This window comes from Populus alba, chromosome 17, assembly GCF_005239225.2.
Source record: "Populus alba chromosome 17, ASM523922v2, whole genome shotgun sequence".
Classification (NCBI taxonomy): domain Eukaryota; kingdom Viridiplantae; phylum Streptophyta; class Magnoliopsida; order Malpighiales; family Salicaceae; genus Populus; species Populus alba.
Genome location: NC_133300.1, coordinates 19629277 through 19654066, shown reverse-complemented (window position 1 = coordinate 19654066; position 24790 = coordinate 19629277). Strand labels below are relative to the sequence as shown.

Below are 24790 nucleotides of genomic sequence, written 5' to 3'. Positions count from 1 at the left end.
CCTCCCGGCTCCGTCTAACAAGTAAATGTACAGCGTCACCCATTATTACAAAGAAAAGCTAAATGCCCATTGTACTGTTACAATTTTTTTTTATCTTGTTTTTTTTTTAATATATGATTTTTTTTTGTTATGATTTTTTTAAAATTAATTATTTTATTTTTAATATTGAGATGGTTGAGAATTGTTTTTTATTTTTTTTTATTTTATTTTTGTCTTTATATGAGCTTAGCATGATTTGCGGGTTTGTCAAAATAACACAGATTGTGTCAGTTTATAAATTTAGTGGGTTTTTAATTGAATTTAATATTTTTTATTCTATTTTTCTCATATTGTTTAAAAAAATAATTTTAGATAAAAACTATATTATTAAATTTTATGAAGTAACAAAAATTAAAAGATACGAGGGAAACCATTGTTCTCCCAATTGTAGTATGGATCACAATAGTAATCCATAGTGTGTTTTCTTTCTTTTTCCTTTGCTTTTTTTTTTTTTAATTTTTGTTATGATTTTTTTTTTCAAATTTTTTTTTTGTTTGATTTTATCTTTTAAAATTGACAATGTTAAGAATTTAGCTTCATAATTTACTTTTTTTTAGTTTTTTTTTTTATATAAGGTTAACCCGGTTTACGGGTTTGCTAAAGTAAACAAGGTTGTTATGGTTTACAAGTTTGGTGGATTGTCTTTATTTTTTTTTAATTTAACTTAACTTTTTTTTATAGTCTATTTTTTTTCTCATATAGTTAAAAACTAGTTTTAGAGAAAAATCATGTTATTAAACTTTATAAAATAACAAAAATTAAAGGGCGAGAAGAAACCATTTTTCATCTGCACACATTGCACTGTGAATGAAAAATAGTAACCCACAGTGTTTTACTTTCTTTCTTTTTTTCTTTATGTTTTTGAATTTTTGTCATGATTGTTTTTTTTCAAATTTATTTTTATCGATTTTATTTTTTAATATTAGGATGATTAAGAATTTGGTTTCATAATTTATTTTCTTTTATTTTTACATTTCTATAAGGTTAACATTGTTTGCGGGTTTGCTAGGGTAACCCCGGTTGCCCTGGTTTTACGAGTTTGGTGGAGTGTCTTTTTTTTTTTTAATTGAACTTAATTTTTTTATCGTCTATTTTCTTCTTATATATTTTTTAAAAAATAGTTTTTAGAAAAAGTTATGTTTATTAAACTTTATAAAGTTCATGGGTCTATTCACAGGTTTGGTTGATTGACTCAGTTCGTGGGTCTAGTAAGTTTTTATTTTTTTTAAATTAGTTTTTTTTTTCATCCTTAGTATACTAAATTAATTGAGAATTTAGTTTCATAAATTGGTTTCATTTTATTTTTTATGAGGTTATTGTAATTTAAAAAACATCTCAATATTGAGATTATGATTTTATAATAATCTATTTTAGTTATTTGTAGTTAAATAAAAAATAGATTAAATATTTTTTTTATAATCCTAGTGAAGCTTATAACCCAGTTCTCAGGTTTAACGTACTATCTCGGCTTACCCGATTTACAGATTTGACAAATTTACCCATCAATATATATATATATATATATATATATATTATATATATATATTTTAAGTGTTTTTAATTTATTTCTTCTCGAATTCATCATTTAAACTCATAAATGAAGATATTGAGATAATCTCATAAATAATTAATTTTTTTATTATGAGTGCATTACAGCTGCCGAGCATCTTTCACCATTGTATGTCCTATTTTTATTTTTTATTTTTTTACTCTAAATGGTTTGTGGATGGGTTCGTAGAATTTGGGTAAACCCCTAACTTTTGCAAAGACCAAATAGAGCAAACAATTGTTTTTTCGTGTTGTAGTGAGTTAATTATTGCCAACAAATCAATTTATTATTATTAGTGTATTACAGCCGCGGAGCATCTTTGACCATTGTTCCCCCCCCTCCTCTCTCTCATATTCTTATTTCTCTTTGTTTAAATTGAATTGTTTAAAAAAAACCACATTCCCAATAATTCTTCTGCCGATGGGTCCCTTTGTGTAATTAGAAACCCTTAATTTTAAATCCTAAACACATCGACATACATGTCATATTTAAGCATGTTATGTGAAATACACTTCATGAATTGCTTGTTTAAAGGGCTGTTTTCTTTTTCATAATATTAACGATTTAATCCTTAATTGTTTCTGTGTAATTGGCCAAATAAGGCAGATACTGCTTTGAAGTTCTATACATATAGGAATTGAGGATCGGTCTTAGCTCGCTGGCTACCATGACAGTCTAATTCTTATGAGCACGGTTCTATATGGTCCTTCCATTTCTGAATCATTTATAGCATTAATTTTAGTACTCTTTCTCAAGGAACCATAATTCCACCCGAATTTCAAGCTGCTGAAGAGGGAAAATGTTGTTTAATAAATTAAGTACATTCTTAATTTATTTGATTATTTATACTACGTAACATAACCATATAAAAAAAAAGGTAACGGTGAGAGTTTTTCAAGGTTTTGGAATAAGAGTGGAGTTCCGCTTAATAAAACTCACATGGTCGAGCTCATTTGGAGACTTGGGGAGAGTTTGATGAAAAAATGAAATGAATGACAAATGACGGGTCGTTTTGGAAAATTGATGGTTTTGAGAGCCTAATGATCGAGCACTCATTTTGAGCCAATGATGATGCAAGATCATGCATTTGAAATAAAATATAATCTTGGAATAAACATTTTGAGATCCACTCGCGAACATAACGCAAGCCAGCATCTTCCATGTTTTAATTTGGATTGGATGATTGAATGTGTCCATGTGCCATCCAAAATGGCACCAGTAAAATGGTATCAAAAAGTATTTCGGTGGTTGTTCTGTAAAATATTTTTTATTTAAATATATTTTAAAATAATATTTTTTTTTATTTTTATAAATATTTTTTACATCAACACATCTAAACTATCTAAAAATATATAGAAATAATTTTAAATAAAATAAATAAATTTTAATAAAACATCTTTTGAAACGCCATTTCCTAATCCTGGTTGCTATATTTGTCGCTGTGAATTAATGAATTGGCTACGTGGGATGCTAGTTGTCTGGGAAAATAATATATAATAAATTGAATACATTATTAACTTATTTGATGCATTATATTTGATATCAATTGAAATTGTGGCTCGGAAAACAGGGATATATGTTAATATCATGGTGAATTTTTTAATATGCCAATGATCCTTGAGTTTTCGCAATTGTGTTGTAGCTTCTCCCATGGAAATAGGGATCTTTCCTTTTTCATGTTCTCTCTTTTCCTGTAGTGATTTTGGAGGTTACATTTTTGTACTTTTCTATGAAACGTTGTATGGAAAGGCATTGTATGTTGTAGGCTTTCCCATGGAATAGGCATGGTTAACCCTGCTACCTAGCAAATTCGCACGCTGGCAGCAATTATCAATCTGTATCTTTCATATTCTTATGATGTTTGCGTAATTTGTCATTGTTAAAAAATAATATATATATATATTATTTTTTTTTTTTGTGGTTGCACGATGGAAATGAGAATTCTACTTTAATGTTGTGTGCATTGATCAACTTTATTTTATGCAACTCTCTTTAACATTTTGTGCGAAAATATTTTCAATTCATTAAGTTGGCAAATTAATTAAATCTGTTCAAATGATTAATAAGGAGTGCAATTGAACCATGTTTTTTTTTTATTTTTAATTTTTGAATAGTTTTTATAAAAAATTCAAACAATATTTTTAGTATTTTATAAATATTTTAATGGCAAATATAAATAAAAAATAGTCTTAAAAAAATATTATTTTAATATATTTAAAAAAAACTTTAAAAATACCCTACATCAAAAAAAAAAAAAAAAAAAACCTGCCGTATTTTATGATATGTGTTTTGAATTATTGTCTTTGGCATAAGTATTTTTTACTCAAAATGGTTTGTGGATGGGTAAAAATGGGTTCGTAGAATTTGGGTACCCCTAACTTTTGCAAAGATCAAAAGAGAGCAAACAGCTTGTGTTTTTTTCGTCTTGTAAGTGAGTTAATTATTGCCTACAAATAAATTTTTAATGCTTAATTTAAAAATTGAGATAGTTGTTTAGAAAATATATTAAAATAAATTATTTTATTTTTAAAAAATTATTTTTAATAGTACAATCCAAAAACATAAAAAATCTCATTTTAAGATTAAAAAAAAATCAGACAAACTTATTATGAGTTGCATTGAAAGCATGTTTGGGTGCTTTTTATTAAAAAAATATATAGAAAATAATATTTTTTTTTAAAAAAAAAATTATTTTTGAATATTAACGTATTAAAATGATCTAAAAAAAATTAATTTAAAATAAAAAAAATTTAATTTTTAAATTTTTTTTAAATAATTTTAAAATATAAAAACAAACGTAACTAAAACGCACAGTAAATTCTGAGTATTGAGACGAAAAGAGGAAAAACGCAACACCCTTTACTTTATTCCGTAATGTAATTTTAACTTTGTATACAAATATTTGCAGTTAAAACACGAATATGTTATCCCATGACTGCCCACAGTTAAATTCTAAATTCTAAATTCTAAATTCTAAAATTTATGGAGTATATATTAAAGTCTTTTAGACAAGTAAATATGAAACACATGCCATCTTTAAGCATGTTGTGTGAAATGTAGTTTCATGAATTGCTTGTTTAAACTGCTGTTTTCTTTTTTATAATATTAGTGATTTAATCATTATTTGTTTGTGGATCGGTCTTTTTTATAATATTAGCAATTTAATCATTATTTTTTTAGGAATTAAGGATCGGTCTTAGCTCGCTTGCTACTATGACAGTCTAATTCTTATGAAGCACGGCTCTATATGGTCCTTCCATTTCTGAATCATTTATAGCATTAATTTTACTACTCTTTTTCAAGCTGCTACAGAGGGAATATATTGTTTAATTAAATTAAGTACATTCTCATTTATTTTTTATTTATTTATACTATGTAACATAACCATATATAAAAAAAAAAAGGAAACGGTGAGAGTTTTTCGAAGTTTTGCTGGGATATTGGATTCATGGACTCTTAAGAGTTTTTAAATAGGCTATGGGTCTACTAGTATTTTGGGACGCGGGCCAAACTAGTCCTAAAATATTTTCTTTTCGAACATGGCCAGGGAGAAAAAAGAAAGTAAAATAAAAATAAAATATATATATCCTTTACTTTAGAATGAACGAATGTATTATGGTCATCAAATGTTTTTACTTTGGAAAAAAAAATCTTCTTAAGAATCTATCCTTTACTTAGAACTTCCTAAGCAGTAAGCACAATAGCATAAAACAACCCTGGTAGAAAACCAAGTGATATCTCTCTTAGAATCTGAGATACATCAGAGATCAAAGATGATCATTGACCTATCCTATCTTACGTATTTTCTCAAGAGTTTTCAGTGATGATGCTAATTAATTTTAATAAAATTAGATTTAAAAATATGAACAATACACAATTAATAATAATGGGTATGAAAATGCAAAAATACTAATCAATCACTGACAAATCTTGAACGCCAAGATGCTTAAGAATAAAACTGATATGTTGGATAATTTATTGATCTCTTAGTTAAAGTAATATCATTCATTCTCCATAGTCAAGATATTTGATAACTTAATATGGAAAGCCTAGGGATTGATAATTGTGGTGACCGATAGTTTTGATAATAGCGTGTAGTGTCTAGTAAGCCAAGTAACCTCTAACTAGTACCTGCAAAAGATCTCTTTTGATGGATATATGGACTTTTCAATGGTAAATTCAATAATTTTATAGAAAGAGAGTGCAATAACATTTTAGAGAAATAGACTCTAACAATATATATGTTAAATGAAAAGATTGTGAACATTTGGCTTGAAGGATTCATGGTGTATTAATAGCCCATGAATCTTGTTCTTTTGTGGAGAGAAGGGTTAAAGTGTAACTTCACCCTTTTGATATTTTAAGTTGCAATATACTCGAAGTAATATGTATATGATCAATGAAAAAGAAAAATTATTTGATAAGTGTTAGGCTTAGACAAGATGCTCGAGCTCATTAAAAATGAATAACTAGTCCAAACGTGTTGCTTGGATCCATGGATGTTGAGCTCGGGGTGCGTGACTGAGCCTAAGGGAGTGCTGGGGTGCATGCACAATACCCTTGTTGGGCAGCACACTCATCTAGGTGGTGGGTGCACACCTAACACTAGGGATGAGCAAAAAAACCAATTAAATGAGATAACTGAAAAAAATACAATAAAAAAAATCGAACTGTGAAAAAAAAGAAAAAGAAAAAAGAAGAAGCATAGAACTACGAAAGAACTCAAGCTCAAGCTTAATTTTCAGCATAAAAAATGGGCAAGAGTGTTTTACTGTTATGTGGTGATTACATGGAAGATCATGAGGTGGGCTGCTTTTTTTTTTTTTTTTTATCTATCTTGGAGTGTTTCTTGAATCTTGGATGGATGAAGAATTGTGGGTTCTTCTTGTTTTTTGTAGGCTATGATTCCATTTCAAGCTTTGCAGGCTTATGGGATTGCTGTTGATGCTGCTTGACCTGGCAAGAAAGCTGGGGATATTTGCCGCACTGCAATTCATGATTCTGCTGGTTATCAGGTACTCTCTCCCTCATTATATACATTTAATCATCATATTGGATTCTTTCTTTTGGCTGTTTTTGAAAAAAACTTATTATAGTTCAGTCATCGAAGCTTTAGTTTTAGCATTTTCTTTTCAATAATTGGTGAATATAAGAAAGGTTTTTTTCTTTCTTTCTTTTTTATGGATTTGTAAAGTTAATATTAACTTATTCAAAATATGTTTTTTTTCTCTCTATAGATATTGCTTACCTCACACTTTACTTTCTTAATGTGCAGATTATTGGGTTTTATCATTGCTGTATGTCTTCTTTGGGTAGTTTAGTGGATAAAATCTAATACTTTGAGACTAATCTTCACATATATTTGTTATTAAATTTTTAATTTTTGATTAATTAATAAGGTAATAAAAGACATTTTTCTTAATGTAATAATAATTTTGTGATAACTGAAATGAGAGCCTGTAGTGGCCGTGGTGATCTTAGTGATGATGGTGGTTGCGGTTGTGGTGGCAGTGTAGTAGTGATAATATTAATATGATAATTTCTTTGATGGGTTGTGCTGAGTGCTAATTTTGATAATTGCATGGTTGTGGTGATGATCATTTTACATGCATTATGTGTTCATCAACATCCTTTTTTATGATAATTTATGTGTGTTGTTTTTCTAATAACCTGTTGGTGGATGTAGCTCTACTGATTGATTAAAGTGCAAGCATAATATATCAATTTCATAAACATAGTTCTGATAGGTGTTTTTTTGGAACTTTATTGATTTTAGACTTATACTGAGAGTCGTGGTCATAATTTTACTCTCAGTGCAACATTCGATGAAGTTGATTTTTGCAAATATGATGGGCTGGTGATACCTGGAGGACGGGCTCCAGAATATCTTGCCATGAACGAATCTGTGTTAGATTGTGTCGGGAACTTTGCTGACTCAGGAAGGCCAATTGCCTCTGTTTGCCATGGACAATTGTGTTGGAATATTGCCAATTATGTTGACATTGTCAAAGAAGGAGGCTTGTTGGTGGCAACCACCAACCTTGACTTTGGTAGCCACCATTGTTGAAGAAGAGAAGAAGTTGACAGCCACCTTTGTTGAAGAAGAGATGAGTTTGGCAGCCACCATTGATGACAAAGGAGCAAGAGGAGCTGCCATTGATGCCTATAAAAGAGGCATGATCTTAGAGAGCAAAGTGTGAGAGTTGTGAGACATGTAGAGAGAAGAAGAGAGAAAGAAAGAGAAGGGCTGCCATCAGCAGCCCTACTGCCTTAAGCAGCTGCTGCCCCATGTAGCAATGAGAGATGGGAGTTGAGTGGATGTGATCCTCCTCCATGTGTTGTATTCTTTCTCTATCTCTAAATAAAATGAACCTCTCCCGTGGATGTAGGCAATTTGCCGAACCACGTTAAATATTGTGTCTCAGTGTGCTTAACCCTCCTATGAGCAAAGATCAGTACATCACCGGTCCCGGATGTCGCCCCATCAAATGGTATCAGAGCTTTTTTGGTTTAAAGTGGTGTTTGATCTTTGCTCAAAAATGAAAGTTGTCAAAATTGTGTTTTGACCATCCCACCGTGTAGAGGAGGACGATACGAAGCCACTGGTGAAAACGGCGTCAAAATCGGACATCGGACATGTCCGCACTCTCCATCACTCTCCGGCAAGGCGTCTACCCACGCGCGCCAACGCGCCCCACGCGTCTTCTTCACCCGGATGAGTTGACCCGACCCATGTGAACAGTAGACATGAACAGTGACGTATCATGAACAGTGCCATGCAAAGGATGACGTCATCATGATGCAAGGATGACATCACATACACAGTCAGCAAGTCAATTGACTAGTCAACTAACATGTCAGCATAGCGGGACCCACCTGCCATGTCATCAGCCGCGAGCCGAGCCGAGCCGAGCCGAGCCGCGAGCCGAGGGATAGGATCCAGTGTAGCGGATCCTACGTGCAACCGGATCTGAGATTGAATCTGAGTCGTTGATCAGGCCAGAATTGTTTTGATCAAATCTTAGCCGTCTGAAGTGCGATTTGGACGATTCAAGACATGTTTCCAGCTAATTTGATCATTCCGGATGCAATGGTATGGTCCGATCTTTGAGATTTGAGACCGAAAATGACAGTGGTGAATTATTAAAGAGAGATTGCCCGATCAGGAGGCATCTAAAGGTCATCATGGTGGTCGATGGAGATGAAGAAGAAGAAGGTGCACATGTTTACCCAATTATATGTGCCAAACTATGGGCCATGATAGGAGCCCTAGTTTAGACCGTCGCATAACGACAAACGGAGACACCTTAGAGAAGGTGTGAGAGCCATGAAAGGAGCTCATTTCAGAACGCTCCAGAGAGCGTGTGCTGAAGAAGCAAGATGACAATTGCCCACATAAATGGCAAAGGGGGTGATTGTTGGAATATTGCCAATTATGTTGACATTGTCAAAGAAGGAGGCTTGTTGGTGGCAACCACCAACCTTGACTTTGGTAGCCACCATTGTTGAAGAAGAGAAGAAGTTGGCAGCCACCTTTGTTGAAGAAGAGATGAGTTTGGCAGCCACCATTGATGACAAAGGAGCAAGAGGAGCTGCCATTGATGCCTATAAAAGAGGCATGATCTTAGAGAGCAAAGTGTGAGAGTTGTGAGACATGTAGAGAGAAGAAGAGAGAAAGAAAGAGAAGGGCTGCCATCAGCAGCCCTGCTGCCTTAAGCAGCTGCTGCCCCATGTAGCAATGAGAGATGGGAGTTGAGTGGATGTGATCCTCCTCCATGTGTTGTATTCTTTCTCTATCTCTAAATAAAATGAACCTCTCCCGTGGATGTAGGCAATTTGCCGAACCACGTTAAATATTGTGTCTCAGTGTGCTTAACCCTCCTATGAGCAAAGATCAGTACATCACCGGTCCCGGATGTCGCCCCATCAAATTGATCTTGGCAGCTGCAAATTCAGTAAAAGGTCGGAAATGCACTGCATATCCTGCTGTGAAACCTGTGCTCATTGATGCTGGCGCTCATTGGGTTGAACCTGAAACCATGAAAGCTTGTGTTGTTGATGGCAATATCATCACCGGAGCTACATATGAGGGGCATCCTGAGTTCATCCAACTATTTGTGAGGGCACTGGGGGGAAAGATAACTGGTTCAGATAAGAAAATTGTGTTTCTCTGTGGGGTAAGTTCTAATTATTTGTTTTTAATTCTTAATTTTTTTTCCATTGACTGAGGTTATGCTTATGAAACATGTGTTGTCTCATAGTTGCTAAGAATCCTTGCTTCTTTTGTTTGGATGCCTCAAATTATGATGCTCTTGTCATTCCTGGAGGCCGGGCTCCAGAATACTTGGCACTGGATGAGACAGTGATTGCTTTGGTGAAAGAATTCATGCACTCTAAGAAGCCTGTTGCATCTATCTGCCATGGGCAGCAGATCTTAGCTGCTGCCGGAGTTCTTAAGGTAGTTTTGTGTTGTCTTGCGAGGAATGTGGTGTATTTTCTTCACATAACGCACCTAGAATATGTGCAAATGCAACTAATTTATTGTTGTGTGCACATGTTTTTGTTTGTTAGAAAAACTGCCATCATTGAACATTCAAGGAGACATGGAAATGCTTAAACATTAATTTTACCATGCATCTTTTAACATTTAAAATTATACTCCTTCTAAAATTATAAGCCATGAGAAGTCTTTCCCTGTACAAACTTTAACTCCGGACTGGGTGCCTTTTTTTATTAGATTTAGCTCTGTAGAATTTCGTATGCAACTTCTCATGGCTTATATCTTCACATGTGAAATTCAAACTCTTTGATCATCATATTTAAAGTTCCATGAGAATTGTTTTCCAGGGCCCTTTTATCTTCTATATTTGGAACGTAATTCTCTTGATCATAGAATTACAAATATTATGCTATTTCATGTGTCAGGCTGTATAATCGCTAATACGAATCATCTTTGCAGGGAAGAAAGTGTACCGCGTATCCTGCAGTGAAGCTGAATGTTGTCTTGGGAGGGGCAACATGGCTAGAACCTGATCCAATAGATCGCTGCTACACTGATGAAAACTTGGTTACAGGTGCTGCTTGGCCAGGGCACCCTCAGTTCGTCTCTCAATTGATGGCCTTACTTGGCATCCGAGTGTCATTTTAGCTATTTTCATGTAACTATTATGCTTGTATCTTGTATCAAATAATGGGGATGTATGCAGTTTCCATGTTTGGGTCTAGGAATCCATCTTGTATCCCATGGATCCTTGTCGCTTGTATGCGGTTTGCCTGTGCTGAAAATAGACTTCTATACCATGCAAATAAGTGACTTTCTGGATTGTTGGTTGTGGGAAATGAGTGCTGTGAATGTATCATGTGGCTTGATTACAAAGGATGTGGAATTTTGCTTGCACTTGCAATTCTAACTCATTATTTTGAATTTGATCTTGATACACGGAATGGTGAAGATATGTTGGTTATTTTATTGGCAGAGGATTTTGCTTATAATATGAATGATCTTAGATTCAAAGACCGAGATCGCGATAACAAGTAGGTGAGTTAGTCTCAATGCGATCTAGTCCAACAATAACAAAGCTCCCATTTAATATTTTTATTGGTAGCCATGTGCATTGATCCAACATTAACGAAGATAGTTACAGTACATTTTTAGTCAACGATAACGAAGAGAGTTAAAGAACAATTCCGTTTCTCTTGCACTTGCAGTCCTTATAAAAGCACGAAACTCCACTCGAGAGATGATAGCAATAAACAAAGCTAAGGCTTAAGTCTTATTTTTAGCATCAGCAATGGCTAATTGCAAGCCACAGAAGAAAGTTTTATTGTTATGTGGGGATTTCATGGAAGATTATGAGGTGCGTTGCTTTCATTTTTATCTTTCTCATTTTGGAGTTGTTTTCCCCCTTGAAGTCTTTAAATGATTGGGTTTATTATCTTTTGCAGGCTATGGTTCCATTTCAAGCCTTGCAGGCTTATGGAATAGCAGTTGATGCTGTCTGTCCTGGCAAGAAAGCTGGTGATTGTTGCCGCACTGCAATTCAAGACTCTGGTGCCTATCATGGCTATCAGGTCCCCCCCCCCCCCTCTCATTTTATGTTAGCCTTTTATAATATCCATTTCTTAATGAAAATATTATTTGTTTGGATATAAATGTATCCAAATTTAGTTACTTGCAACTCCGACTTGGTTCTGTTTAATTGTTTGTCTTCTGATATGGATGCTGGACTAGTGGTAGTGGCAATGGGGCAATCTGACTCTGATGGTAGTAGAAGATGTAGTAGTGATGATCTTGATGGCGATAGTGGTTGTGGTGGGAATGATAGTGATAATGATCTTGTGATGGGTTGTGCCCAATGTTAAAGATACAATAGTTATCATGATGATCATTTTACATTCATAATGTGTAAACTGAGCTCCCTTTTTGATGTGTTCTGTTGGCAAATATAGTACAGCCACTCGTTCCCCTAACTCTGATGTGTTTTTGGAACTTCACTTGCTGTAGACTTTTACAGAGAAGCGTGGACACAACTTTAGTCTCAACGCGAACTTCGATGAAGTTGATTTTAGTAAATATGATGGGCTGCTTCTACCAGGAGGAAGGGCTCCAGAATATCTTGCCATAAATGAATCCGTGTTAGATTGTGTGAGGAAGTTTTCCGACTCAGGAAAGCCGATTGGCTCTATTTGTCATGGACAATTGATCCTGGCAGCTGCTGGCTCAGTAAAAGGTCGGAAGTGCACTGCACTCCATGCTCTGGGACCTGTGCTCATCGATGCTGGTGCTCATTGGATTGAACCCAAAACCAGGATGGATTGCGTTGCTGATGGCAATATCATCACTGGAGTTATATATAGGGCTCATCCTGAGTACATTCGGCTTTTTTGTGAGGGCACTCGGAGGCAAGGTAACTGGTTCAGATAAAAGGATTCTGTTTCTCTGCGGGGTAAGTTCTATTGTTCTAATACAATTACTACCTGTCTCTTGCTATCAAGCTTGAGGAAACATGTGTTTTCCTTGTTTACTAAGAATCCTTTGTTGTTTTATTTCTGCTTGCAGGATTTCATGGAAGATTATGAGGTAACTGTTCCTTTTCAGTCCCTTCAAGCTCTTGGGTGCCATGTTGATGCGGTTTCCCCCAAGAAAAAGGCTGGGGATATCTGCCCAACTGCAGTCCACGACTTTGAAGGTGACCAAACTTACAGTGAGAAGCCAGGCCATAATTTCATTCTAACTGCTTCCTATGAAGGTTTGGATGCCTCTAGTTATGATGCCCTCGTCATCCCTGGAGGCCGGGCTCCAGAATATTTGGCACTGGATGAGACGGTGATTGCCTTGGTGAAAGAATTTATGCAATCTAGGAAGCCTGTTGCATCCATCTGCCATGGGCAACAGATCTTAGCTGCTGCTGGAGTTCTTAAGGTAGTTTCCTGCTGTCTTGTGAGGAAGCCTGTTCATAGACTTACAAATACTATGCTATCACATGTCCCATGGTTTATAATCTTCAATGCGAATCATGTTTGCAGGGAAGAAGATGTACTGCATACCCTACGGTGAAGCTGAATGTTGTCTTGGGAGGGGCAACATGGCTAGAACCTGATCCAATGTTGTCTTGGAAGGCCTTTGGCAGTCTTGTTGAGTACTTTGGAATAGCAGGTGCTCTTTGGCAATGTTGTTACTCGACAGTAGCGTATTATTATACTAGTCAGAACAAAAATAACCCAATCAAAATGTGTCTTCTACCTTTCATTTTTGCTTTGTGCGTGGTCATTTCTAAGTTAGTAAAGCGACCCGCCTGAACCATTGGTTAAACCTGAACCCACACTAGAGAAAATTTGTTTTTCGTAGACAAGAACAACATTCAATGGCATTAGTGTATATGTGCTCTAGATGGGATTAGTGTGAACGAAATTCAGATCGATCACATTGTAAGCTGAAAGAGAATCAAAGTCAAAAGTTTTTAAATTTTGGATAATGCTGTCACAAAAGGAATGTCAATGGTGCCGAGGTATTGAAGATAATGCAGGGACCTCTGCAGATATTGAACAAGGAAACGTGTATGAGAATAACTCCAAGGAGCTCCACCCATAATCTCACAAGTAGTTTCCGTTTGGTTTTTCAATTTCTCCATTCTCACCAGCGCCACAAACTCTAAAACCCTGTAACCTCTTAATGCAGTACAGTGGAACTCTAGCAAATCATCAGAACAAGTAACGTGTATGAGAGGTTGTGGTGCTGTTGAGAATGGAGAAATTGAACAACCAAACGGAAACTATGCTTCCTTTTCCCGGTGGGCCAGAGTCTGAAAAGAAATGGCTCTCACATTGACTGTGAAAGACTTGGAGGCAGGAAGAGAGAAGGAACCAGCTGATGGTGTCACTTCCACACCTGGCTCATTTCCAGACGGGTTTTTTTTTTTTTTTGTTCTTAAAAGTGCCATTTATTACTTCTGGGCATCGTTAATGATAAGCTAATCTCTTATCATCCCTGGAGGCCGGGCTCCAGAATATTTGGCACTGGATGAGACGGTGATTGCCTTGGTGAAAGAATTTATGCAATCTAGGAAGCCTGTTGCATCCATCTGCCATGGGCAACAGATCTTAGCTGCTGCTGGAGTTCTTAAGGTAGTTTCCTGTTGTCTTGTGAGGAAGCCTGTTCGTAGACTTACAAATACTATGCTATCACATGTCCCATGGATTATAATCTTCAATGCGATCAAGTTGGTTTTGGAAATTGGGACTGACTTATCAAGTGAAGTGAAGTGAAGTGATCGACAACTCTCATGGACAAAACAGTAAAAACAAAATGATATTAATGAGTTGGATTTTAGAAATTATTATTATTTTTCTTAATATGTTTTTTAAACTCAAGATTTGACCAGTTGAGTTACCTCTCAGCTGAGTTAGATAACAGTTTTTATCCTAAGAACTACTAAATTAAACCTTTTTATTTAACTAGTTTATATATCAAAGTTATAAAACCCACGATCTAGTCTAAAATTTGGGTCATAAGTTAAGCGTATTGATTTAGGTTGATTCAATCAATTTAAAATAATATTATATAATTATTTTCTGTTATAAATAAAACATTATTATTTTGATTTTATTTTAATTAAACCAGGCTTTTACCGAGTCAATTTCTACTTATTTATTTTAAAATTCAACTTGAGTTAAGGGTTGGATCGACGAGTTATCTGGTTAACCTGTATGGCTGACCGAGTTTAATAATAATAATAATAATAATAATAATTACAAAGGTGAGAAATAAAGTTCTTATAATTTTTTTATATTTTAATTGTAAAATAATAATGTTGAAATAAATCATTAGAACTAGCATCATAAATAAAATTTTGATAACACTTGTACTAAACTCTAATAAATTTTAGATAAAAAGAAATGACAAGAAGTTTAATTTAAAAAAGGGAAGCACTCTCATATATATATATATATATATATATATATAAGAGAGAGAGAGAGAGAGAGATGCATTTTGTGATGGTCTCGTGAGTTAGGGACAAGTGAAATACAAGCAATGCTCCATCTTATTGAATGTAGGATTGAAAAAAAAGAATGATTAAAAAAAATGATTTTAATTTGTGTTGTTTAACCATTATTCAATTCTGTCGTTTCATCTTTAAAGTATTTGGAGTGAATTTCGGACATTTCATATTGTCAAAAAAATTTACCTCGGTTTTTTGAATAACATAGCTATAAACAAATTCTAAATAATCTTTTCATAAAAAACATAGCTAATATCTATTTTGTTGTCATTATTGCATTATCAATTCAAAGCGAGGGTGAGAAATATAATCAAATTATTTAGAATATTTATAAAAATCAATCTAAAATTAACTGAAATAATCAATCTGAGAATTCAAATCAAGAAAACTAATTAAAAAATAATTTTGTTAAGTTTTAGATTTTAGAAATAAAAAAACCAAAAATTGAGAAACAAAGTGAAAAAAGATAAGACTATATATATATTCACATTTTTTTTCTAAAAAACAAAATTTTGTTAAGTTAAACTTTTTTTTTGGTCTATTGTAAATTATACAATTTCAATAAAAGTAAAATCGATCTAAACCGATTGATTTTGCTTTCTAATTTAATATTTTTAAAAAATAAATTAAAATAATTTTTTTAGTGCAAACAAAACTGAACCAACTACACTTCAACTCATGACCTTACCTTTATATTAGGCTTATTTTCCAATGAACAATTGAGCTCAAGCCTAAGCACTATGAGCATTATGAAGGGGGAAAAACAAGCAATAAACACTTGAAAACAAATGCTACACAAGTTTGGCATTATTCTTGCTCTCATGCTGTGGAGACTTGAGGAATAAAGTTCACCTACATACCACCCAGATAGACCCAAAATAATTGGGCTTAAGTTTCCCACATGGAACTCATCACCTATTTTATCAAAAAATCCAAAAAAAAAAAAAAAATCCCACCTCATTTCCCAACAACTTATACAATTTCCAACTCTCAAATTAATTAGCTTTTGCTTCCCTTATCTTTCAGTCGTTTTTATATCACCTTTCCTAAATCCTAACTTCCATAACTCAATCAATTCCTTGTATTTGATATCATATGTTAAAAGTATAGAAATATGGACTCGCTTGATAAATCAACCTAAAATTTAACTAATTATAAGCCTGGACCAATCAAGATTAAAAAATAAATAAGAGTAATCTGATTTCATTTAATTAAAAATCAATGTTAACTATCTAATTGATCTAGAGTAAAACCTGATCAAGATTAAAAAAAATAAGAGTAATCTGACTTGATTTAATTGAAAATTCATGTTAACTATCTAATTATTCCAGAGTAAAACCTGGGCAAAACTAAGCTCATCAATCGTTAACTTTGTTTTGAAAAAAAAACTTCTTCTTTGTTAATAAAAAACCATGTTGTTTTGATATTTAAATAAAAATTTAGATTTACCCTCTCATGCCTAACTTTTTTCGGGTTTTATACGGATAAAAGTTAACATGGCTCCGACTATCTTGCTCACCTAAGACGGTACATTGAATGCCTAAAATTGGACAAAAAGGCTTAAGGGTTTATTTGAAATTGTGATAACGGTTATGGTTTAAAGTGTTTTTTATTTAAAAATACATTAAAATAATATTTTTTTTTATTTTAAAAAATTTATTTTTGAGATTAGTAAATCAAAATAATTTAAAAATATAAAAAAATTAATCTTTAGCAAATTGTTTTTCAAAATTTGAGGGGACGTGGTTTGGACCGCGTTCCCAAACAGGACATAAATATATATTTAGGAGGAGGGTTGTATTAAAACAACTAATCTACAGAGGGACGCATTAGATAAAACATAAAAGTTCAAGGATGTGAAACTACATTTGTAATTATTATTTTGTTCAGCATTTATGTAGCTGCTATTACAGAATCATCTCTCCATGTGTATGTGCTTGTGTTAGTAAGATGTGCGTCATCTGAAAAGACTAGAGTTTTATATACTAACTGTGATCAGAAACCGGTGGAAGATCAAATGGAATTACTGGAAGACCTCTAATGGAAGTTTCTTTGATGTTTCAGCTTTTTAGTTTGTTCAGAAGGAGGAATTTATATGTTAAGCATAATTATTCAAATGATCACACACAATATTTTAAATAAGATAAAGAGGCAAGCCAATAATTCAGAACAACCAAATGTTTATCAATTTATTCATGACAAGTCATCACACACAGCTAGCCAAGGAAATTACACAAAGCAGACACTCCGAGCCTTAAGTTGATCTTCGTAAGTGACAAACTGTTGTAGAAGATCTCAGCCGACAGGACCCTCACAGTAGTAAACCTGAAGAAATTAAACAAAAATAGAATTTAATAATGATGTATTAAGTTCAAAGAAATTTAAATTACTGAATGAATTAGTTAACTTTGCATTTTATCATGACACCCACGACATGCCTTATCTTGTTCTTTTGCTCTAGTTAAATCTGATGGAGTTCCACTTGAATAAACAATTAAAAGGCTGAGTTAAATAAACATTGAAAAGAATTTAAAAGGAAAAAAAGGAATTGAAAAATAGATAAAAATGTGAAACTAAAAATGATATATTTAAATACTTATAACCCATACCTAATCAGATGTTTCTTCACCACTGTCATCATCGGTAACCTTGATTTTAGGGATATGTTTGATCTTGGGCCAATCTTCTCCTGTTCCCCTACGACATTTTTTGCTCAACCTTGGACAATCACTGATCTCAAGATTTTGAAGTTTCTTTAAATTGCCGATGCACTCTGGCATTTCTCCAATGTTTGGACACTTTTTGATGATAAATGTTTGTAAGGATTCTGCAGATCCTTGAAGAAATTGTTCTGGTAAAGTAATAGTTGATGGTAACCCTTCAAACATTACAATACGAAGGGAAAGGAAAAGAGGTTGAATTTTTTCCTCTTTCTTTTCTTCTATCGTCATCAAATTAAGTTTTGCACAATTAAAAATGCAAAATTCTTCCAAAGTAGTTAGGCAATTTATGCTTCGTGGCAGAGAAATCAAGCTATCACATCTAAAAACAACTAATTGTCGAAGACTTTTAAGACCTTGAATATCTTCGCACAAATTTTCTAGATTTTCACAATCAGCAATGAATAAAGTTTGAAGACACTCCAAACACCCAATCCCACCTTCTGCTGAGTAACTAGAAATAAATATCTAAGGCTGGTCAAGTCCCTCACATCTTTGGTCAGCTCTTCTATTTCTACAACCAAAGCTTGCAAGTTTTGCAATTTGAAAAGAGTTTTTGAGAATCTTTTTACGTTTTCTTTTCTCCCAAAATAGGTCCCAAAATATCTCAAATGTTTCAAGGCGCCAATCCTCTCCGGAAAAGTCTCACATTCAACATCATTTATTAATTCTAAAAACCGCAAATGTTTAAATTTTGACAAACATTTCTCAAAATCTGTTTTGCATGTAGGCCCCACTATACTATCTGCAAAGAATATTGACCGCACTTGATGGAAGTTGTTTGGGAACTCGGGGAGAGTTTTATGAAAAAATGAATCAGAGTCAAGAATTGTCAGATGACGGGTCGTTTTGGAAATTTGGTGGTTTTGAGAGCTTATGATTGAAAACTCATTTTGAGCCAATGATGATGCAAGATCATGCATTAAATCATGCATCTTAAAGGTAGCTCCAACAATCTCATCCTTATAATCTTGGAAGAAACATCTTGAGATCAACTCGCGCACATAACGCAAGCCAACATCTTCCAACTTCTCATTTGGATTTGATGATTGAAGAATGAGCCCTTGTGCCATCCAAAATTGCACCAATTCGAGATCCGAGAAGGGGTAATCTTTTGGAAAAACCGAACAATAAAGAAAGCATCTTTTCAAGCGAGGCGGCAGTCTTTGATAGCTTATTTTCAAGGCAGGTAAAATGCCGTCTCCCTCTTCTTCCCACTTCTCACTGTCTCTCACCGATTTCCACTCTTTTTCATCAGTCTTACCATACAGTTGAGTCCCCAAGTTAATCACTGCCAGAGGAACTTGCTTGCATTTCGCCACTATTTCTTTCCCACTTCCAACCAAATTTGGATACAACTCCATTTGCCCTTCCTTGAATGCACACTTGTAAAACAACGACAGACAGTCCTCCTGACCAAGAAGACTTAGGTTGTGCGGAGGAACAGTACCCATAATGTCAGCAACACGTCGACTACGGGTAGTTACTATAATCTTACTTCCATCAGCACCATTTGACAACAAAGTCTTCAACAACAACCATTTTTGAGCATCTTCGTTCCAAACATCATCCAAAAGAAGCAGGTATTTCTTACCCTTCATAATATCTTCAAGTTTTTGTATTAGTTCACCCTCATTCAAATCCGCAGATCTTTCCCCAGTTGCAGATTTAATAATTTTTTGTACCACTTGTTTCAAGGAAAAATCATCTGAAACACACGCCTCCATCTTCAGTTCAAAATGACTTTTTACATTTTCAGCATCACACACCGATTTGGCAAGAGATGTCTTCCCCAAGCCTCCCATTCCTACAATCGGAAGGACAAGGGGATGTGCATCACCAACCTTAAAAGGTTCTGCTAAAAGGTTGATGAGGCATTCTTTGTCTTTATCTCTTCCGATAAGACTGGAGAAGGCCTCAAAGGATCGGTTCATCTCTGTTTCCTCATGCAGGACATGACTACAATCAATAGGCTGCTCGCTGAGGTTGAACTCAGACTTAAGAGATGAAATCTCAGCTAGTCTTGCTATGATGCTCTTTATCTTATGACCCATTCTTAAACGGAATGCAATCTTATTAGAGCTTGAAAAGAAGCGCCGTACCTTTCTGCTGGTGCTCCCTGTAGTTTTCACCACCTGCCTCCGCAAAGTTTCGCACTCGATTTCGTCCAGCACGTCCTCTGCATCGTACAAGACTTCTCTGAGCATATGGAGCCAGAGCCGAATCCTCTCATTCTTTGATTGTTGCTTCTCAGCATCGGACAGCACCACGTTGATGGCTTTCAATATCTCTTCAAGACGTGCAAGGTCATCTTCAAGTCCCCATGCCAAACGAAATTCTTGAACAGCAAAAGAGCCTAACTTCCCTAAAAGGGATTTTGCAATCTCGGAAGCAAAAGCTTCTGCCATTTTCTTTTTGAGTGAGGGGAGAAGTGTTTGATAGGAAGAAATGATTGAGATAAGAGTGGAGTTCCGCTTTCTGAGTGGAGAGGAGAAGTCGTTGAGTCTTCTTGATCACAAAATTAAGGGACGAAAAGTAAAAAAGAATAAATTTTAATTAAACATCATCCTAGAAGTAGTAATCTTTTGGAAAAATGGAAGAATAAAGAAAGCATCTTTTCAAGTGAGTCGGCTGTCTTTGGTAGCTTAATTTCAAAGCAGAATATAGGATGGTACAATATCCCAATAAAATTCTATACCACTAATCGAATTTCAGTTTATATGGTATTCAGAGCATGAAAAAAAATAAAAAAGGGGGCAATTAAAGCACCTACAAATTTAATAGACTGGATACCTACTTAATACGCGTTCCATTACCAACCTGGAGTCTAATTAGCTACTAAGACTGGATTTGTTTTTTTTGGTTAGCTTTTATGTTTGCAGTGAAATAAATACATAAAATATTTGGAAACAAATCAAATTATGTTCTATGTTGTGGAGCATATTAAAAAATAAAGTTTGAAATGCAGTTTTTACATGTTTTTTTAATTGAGTTTCATAAAACCTATTTATTTTTGTGTTTTAAAAGTGCTTTTAAAAAAATTAAAAAAAAATTAAAATTTTTTACTTCAAATTAATATATTTTTGGTATTTTCAAATCATTTTGATGCGGTGATATCAAAAATAATTTTAAAAAAATAAAATATTTTGATGTATTTCCAAATAAAAAGCACTTTCAAAAATAACCGCAACTACACTTTTAAATATAACAACCAAATATTTTATACATGTTTTTGCTACACATAAACTTTAACCATAATTTTTACCAAACATGTATCTAAATTCAACTAACCACGTTTATTTTTAAATTACAATCACAAAAACAAATAGACTCTAATTACTTTAACCAACTTGCGTAATAGCTAGGATAGCAACCAGTGAATAGCGAAGGCCACTCATGGAAAAATAGAGGAAAAGAAAAGGAAGAAAAAGAAAGGAGTGCATGAATCATAAACAGAATGAAGGAGGCTTGGGAAAAGTTACTAGATCAAACTCTCCCACAAGCTCCAAGACCTGGTAATGAGAAATTCCAGCCAAGTTGATCTTTACAAGTGACAAACTGTTATAGAAGATCTTAGCCGAGAGGACCCTCACAGTAGTAAACCTGAAGAAATTAGACGACAAACATAGAATTTAATAATGATGTATTAAGTTCAAAGAAATTTAAATTGCTGAATGAATTAGTTAAGTTTGCATTTCATTGTGACATACCTTGTCCTGTTCATTTGCTCTGCTTAAATCTGATGGAGTTCCACTAGAACCTGCCCCTCCAAAACACGAGGTTTTTTCAAATAAACATTGCATTTTCTTTTCAGGGAAAATAATTTAAGCGAAAAAAAGAAAGGAATTGAAGAATGGATAAAAATGTTAAACTAAATATGATAGATTTAAATACTCATTACCCGTACCTAACCAAATGTTTCTTCACCACTGTAATCATCGTCAACCTTGATTTTAGGGATATGTGCGATCTTAGGCCAATCTTCTCTTCTTCCCTTTCGGCACCTTTTGCTCAAACTTGGACAATCACTGATCCCAAGATTTTGAAGTTTCTTAAAATTGCTGATGCAATCTGACATTTCTTCAATGTTTGGACAGTCTCTGATGATAAATGTTTGTAAGGATTCTACAGATCCTTTTTTTTGAAAGAAGCTGATATTATTAAGTAATGCAAAATTGTGCAATGCAATCATTACACAGAGAAAAAGTTTGCTGAATTAGCTAGCAAACCTATATAACATAAACCCTACAAACTCAATAAAAACCTTCCACCATCTGGTTCCTGCATAGGAGCCAAAAGAATGCCCCAATCAACATAATCTGCATTGGATTAAACAAAGTACCGATAAATTATCTATGAGGGTCATAGCCAAGCCACAAAATCAGATATTTTGTGCACTCCTTGTTTAGCGAGATGATCTGCCATGTGATTGCTTTCCCGGTAAGAATGAGAGTAGGTGATTGAATCAAAACATGAAGCTAGCCTCTGAGCTGAAGAGAAGAGTTTATGATGAATCCAAGGCCTATTATAAGAATTATTCATCCAGCTAATGACATGGCAGAATCAGATTCGATAATAATATGTTTATGATGTAAGAAGCAGTTAGAGGCTGACAATTCGATAGCTTTTACTACTGCTCTCAGCTCAGCTACATTAGAGTCTAAGATCCCAATCGGCATAGAAAAAATACCTAAAAGTATTCCATGATGATTCCGCAAAACACCACCTATTCCGGAGGGGCCAGGTTTTCCGATAGAGGATCCATCAACATTCCATTTGAATCTATTCGTCATAGGGGGAGACCACATAATACCAATCCTCAACTTTTGAGAATTAGTCCACCGAACCAGACCTTCAGCAGATCGAAGCAAATCTGAGGAGGAGTAGGGAAAATCCGGTTCAATAGCCTTTAACCATAAGCAAAGCCGAGTAACAATAAGGAAGAACAAAGTATCATAATCTGGGATCTTCTGCTTAAATATTACATCATTGCGAAGAAGCCACATAGACCATGTCGTAGACCATGTCGCAGAAAAGAACAACATCACCCATACTTTTTTCTGAAATTTGCCATAAACCAAAGAGTCCCACTGAGAGAAGAGTTTTGCCAAGTTCCTTGGACAACACCAAGCTAAGCCCCACCAATTGATGATTTTGGACCAAATGAGCCAGTGCTTGTAGCAATGAATAAAAAGGTGGTCGACCATTTCTTCCTCAGCCAAGCAGATCGGACAGATTGCAGCTGAGATATCCAGTATGCCTCTTTTAACTAACATGCTGCGGGTGTTGATTTTGTTGATGATGGCCATCCAGCAAAAAACCTCTACTTTAGGTGGGACGAGACCTCTCCAAATCCCCTTAAAGGAGAAGACAGTGTTCAATGGAGAACTAGGAGATAAAAGCCCACATAGAGATTTAACCGAGTATCTTCCTGTGTTATTGGCTTTCCAGACAAGCCGATCCTCTGCTTCTTTGTCCAGTTGCATTCTTGACAGAATAGCGTACATTTGAGTAAGAAGTCCAGTATTCCGTCCTCTCAAATCTCTGATCCAGGAGAAAACCCAGCACCATGCATGACCATCCCACATTCCCATCTTTTCTAGGCTGGCGTCTTTATCGTTGGACAACTGAAATAGAGTAGGGAACTTCTCTGCCAATCTGCCATTGCCTGTCCAGTCATCAAGCCAAAACTTAATCCATTTTCCATTGCCAACTAGCATCACAGTGTTATTAGTCACAATATTCCGCAATCTAGAATCTTTGCCACAGTAATTAACAAGCCGAGACCATGTGCTTCCAGCACCTGTGATATGATCCTGCGGTATAAGACTGTGGTATTTAGGATTGTAAATGCTTGTAATCACATCCTTCCACATGCTCGACTCCTCAGAGCCATACCTCCATAGCCATTTGAATAGTAGAGCTTTATTTTTGTTTTGCAGAGATCCAATGCCAAGTCCACCAGCACTCTTTGGCATCGACACAGTTGGCCAGCCAACATTGCATATAGACTTGCCTTCCTCTTTTCCGGACCACAAAAAGCATCTAAACTTCTTTTCAATTGCTGTTGATACCGCCACAGGCATAGGGAAAAGAGAGAGAAAGTAAATTGGCAAGTTGCTAAGAACCGATTTAATTAAGCATAACCTTCCCCCTATCGATAAGAGCTTCCCTTTCCATGCAACCAACCTAGAGCTGATATTTTGAATGATAGGATTCCACATCAGAAGTCTGCAGGAATTTGCACCAATGGGGAGGCCAAGATATTTGAAAGGGAGGTGCCCTTGCTTACATCTTAGTGTCTGTGCAGTGTAATCACACACGTGATCTTCTATACCCACACCAAAGATACTGCTTTTGGAGAAGTTAACTTTCAAGCCTGACATGAGCTCAAAGCACAATAGTATGCGCTTAACATTCTGCATGCTTTCTAAGGAGGCTGAACTAAAAATGAGTGTGTCGTCTGCAAACTGTAGATGAGATAAATGAAAACCAGCCTGCCCGATGCTCACTCCCTCAATCAGCCCCAGATCACACCCTCGTTGTAGCATGCAGCTCAACCCCTGCACCGCAATGTTGAAGAGAAAAGGAGAAAGAGGGTCTCCTTGACGAAGCCCTTTTTCTAAACTGAATTCCTTTGTGGGGGAGCCGTTTACCAGCACAAACATCTTGGCTGTTGATATACATTGCATAATCCAGCCTCGCCATCGACTTCCAAAACCCATACTGGCCATGACTTCATTCACATAGTCCCATAACACTGAATCAAATGCTTTGTGGAAGTCTAGTTTAAAGAGATATCCTTTGCCCTTTTTCTTCTTCATGAAGTTAATTGCCTCGTTGGCGATCAACACACTATCTAGAATTTGTCTTCCTTTTATGAAAGCATTTTGGTGGTCACTGATGACTTCAGGCAGAACTCGTTTCACTCTGGATGCTAGCAGTTTTGAGATAATTTTGTAGAGGCTGCCTACCAAGCTGAT

General features: G+C 34.9%; 1 protein-coding gene and 2 pseudogenes across 2 annotated transcripts in view; 2 read left to right on the top strand and 1 right to left on the bottom strand.

Moving 5' to 3' along the window:
* Nucleotides 1-6269: 6269 nt before the first annotated feature.
* On the top strand, nucleotides 6270-14353 carry LOC118055028 (protein DJ-1 homolog D-like; annotated as a pseudogene).
* On the top strand, nucleotides 8205-10992 carry LOC140954304 (protein DJ-1 homolog D-like; annotated as a pseudogene).
* A 2896-nt stretch (nucleotides 14354-17249) lies between the features above and the next one.
* LOC118055030 (disease resistance protein RGA2-like) overlaps nucleotides 17250-24790 on the bottom strand; it is a 38800-nt gene continuing 31259 nt past the window's right edge. Inside the window, exons 1-2 of one of the 2 annotated variants that reach the window (XM_035066817.2) lie at nucleotides 17697-19901; nucleotides 17250-17412 (exon numbers count right to left, since the gene is read on the bottom strand). In XM_035066817.2, the coding sequence (XP_034922708.2) occupies nucleotides 18188-19861 (1674 nt within the window). In that variant the 5' untranslated portion in view covers nucleotides 19862-19901 and the 3' untranslated portion in view covers nucleotides 17250-17412; nucleotides 17697-18187. Of the gene's footprint in view, nucleotides 17413-17696; nucleotides 19902-24790 lie in introns of those variants that run through there. The other variant, XM_073405750.1, reaches the window with a different exon arrangement.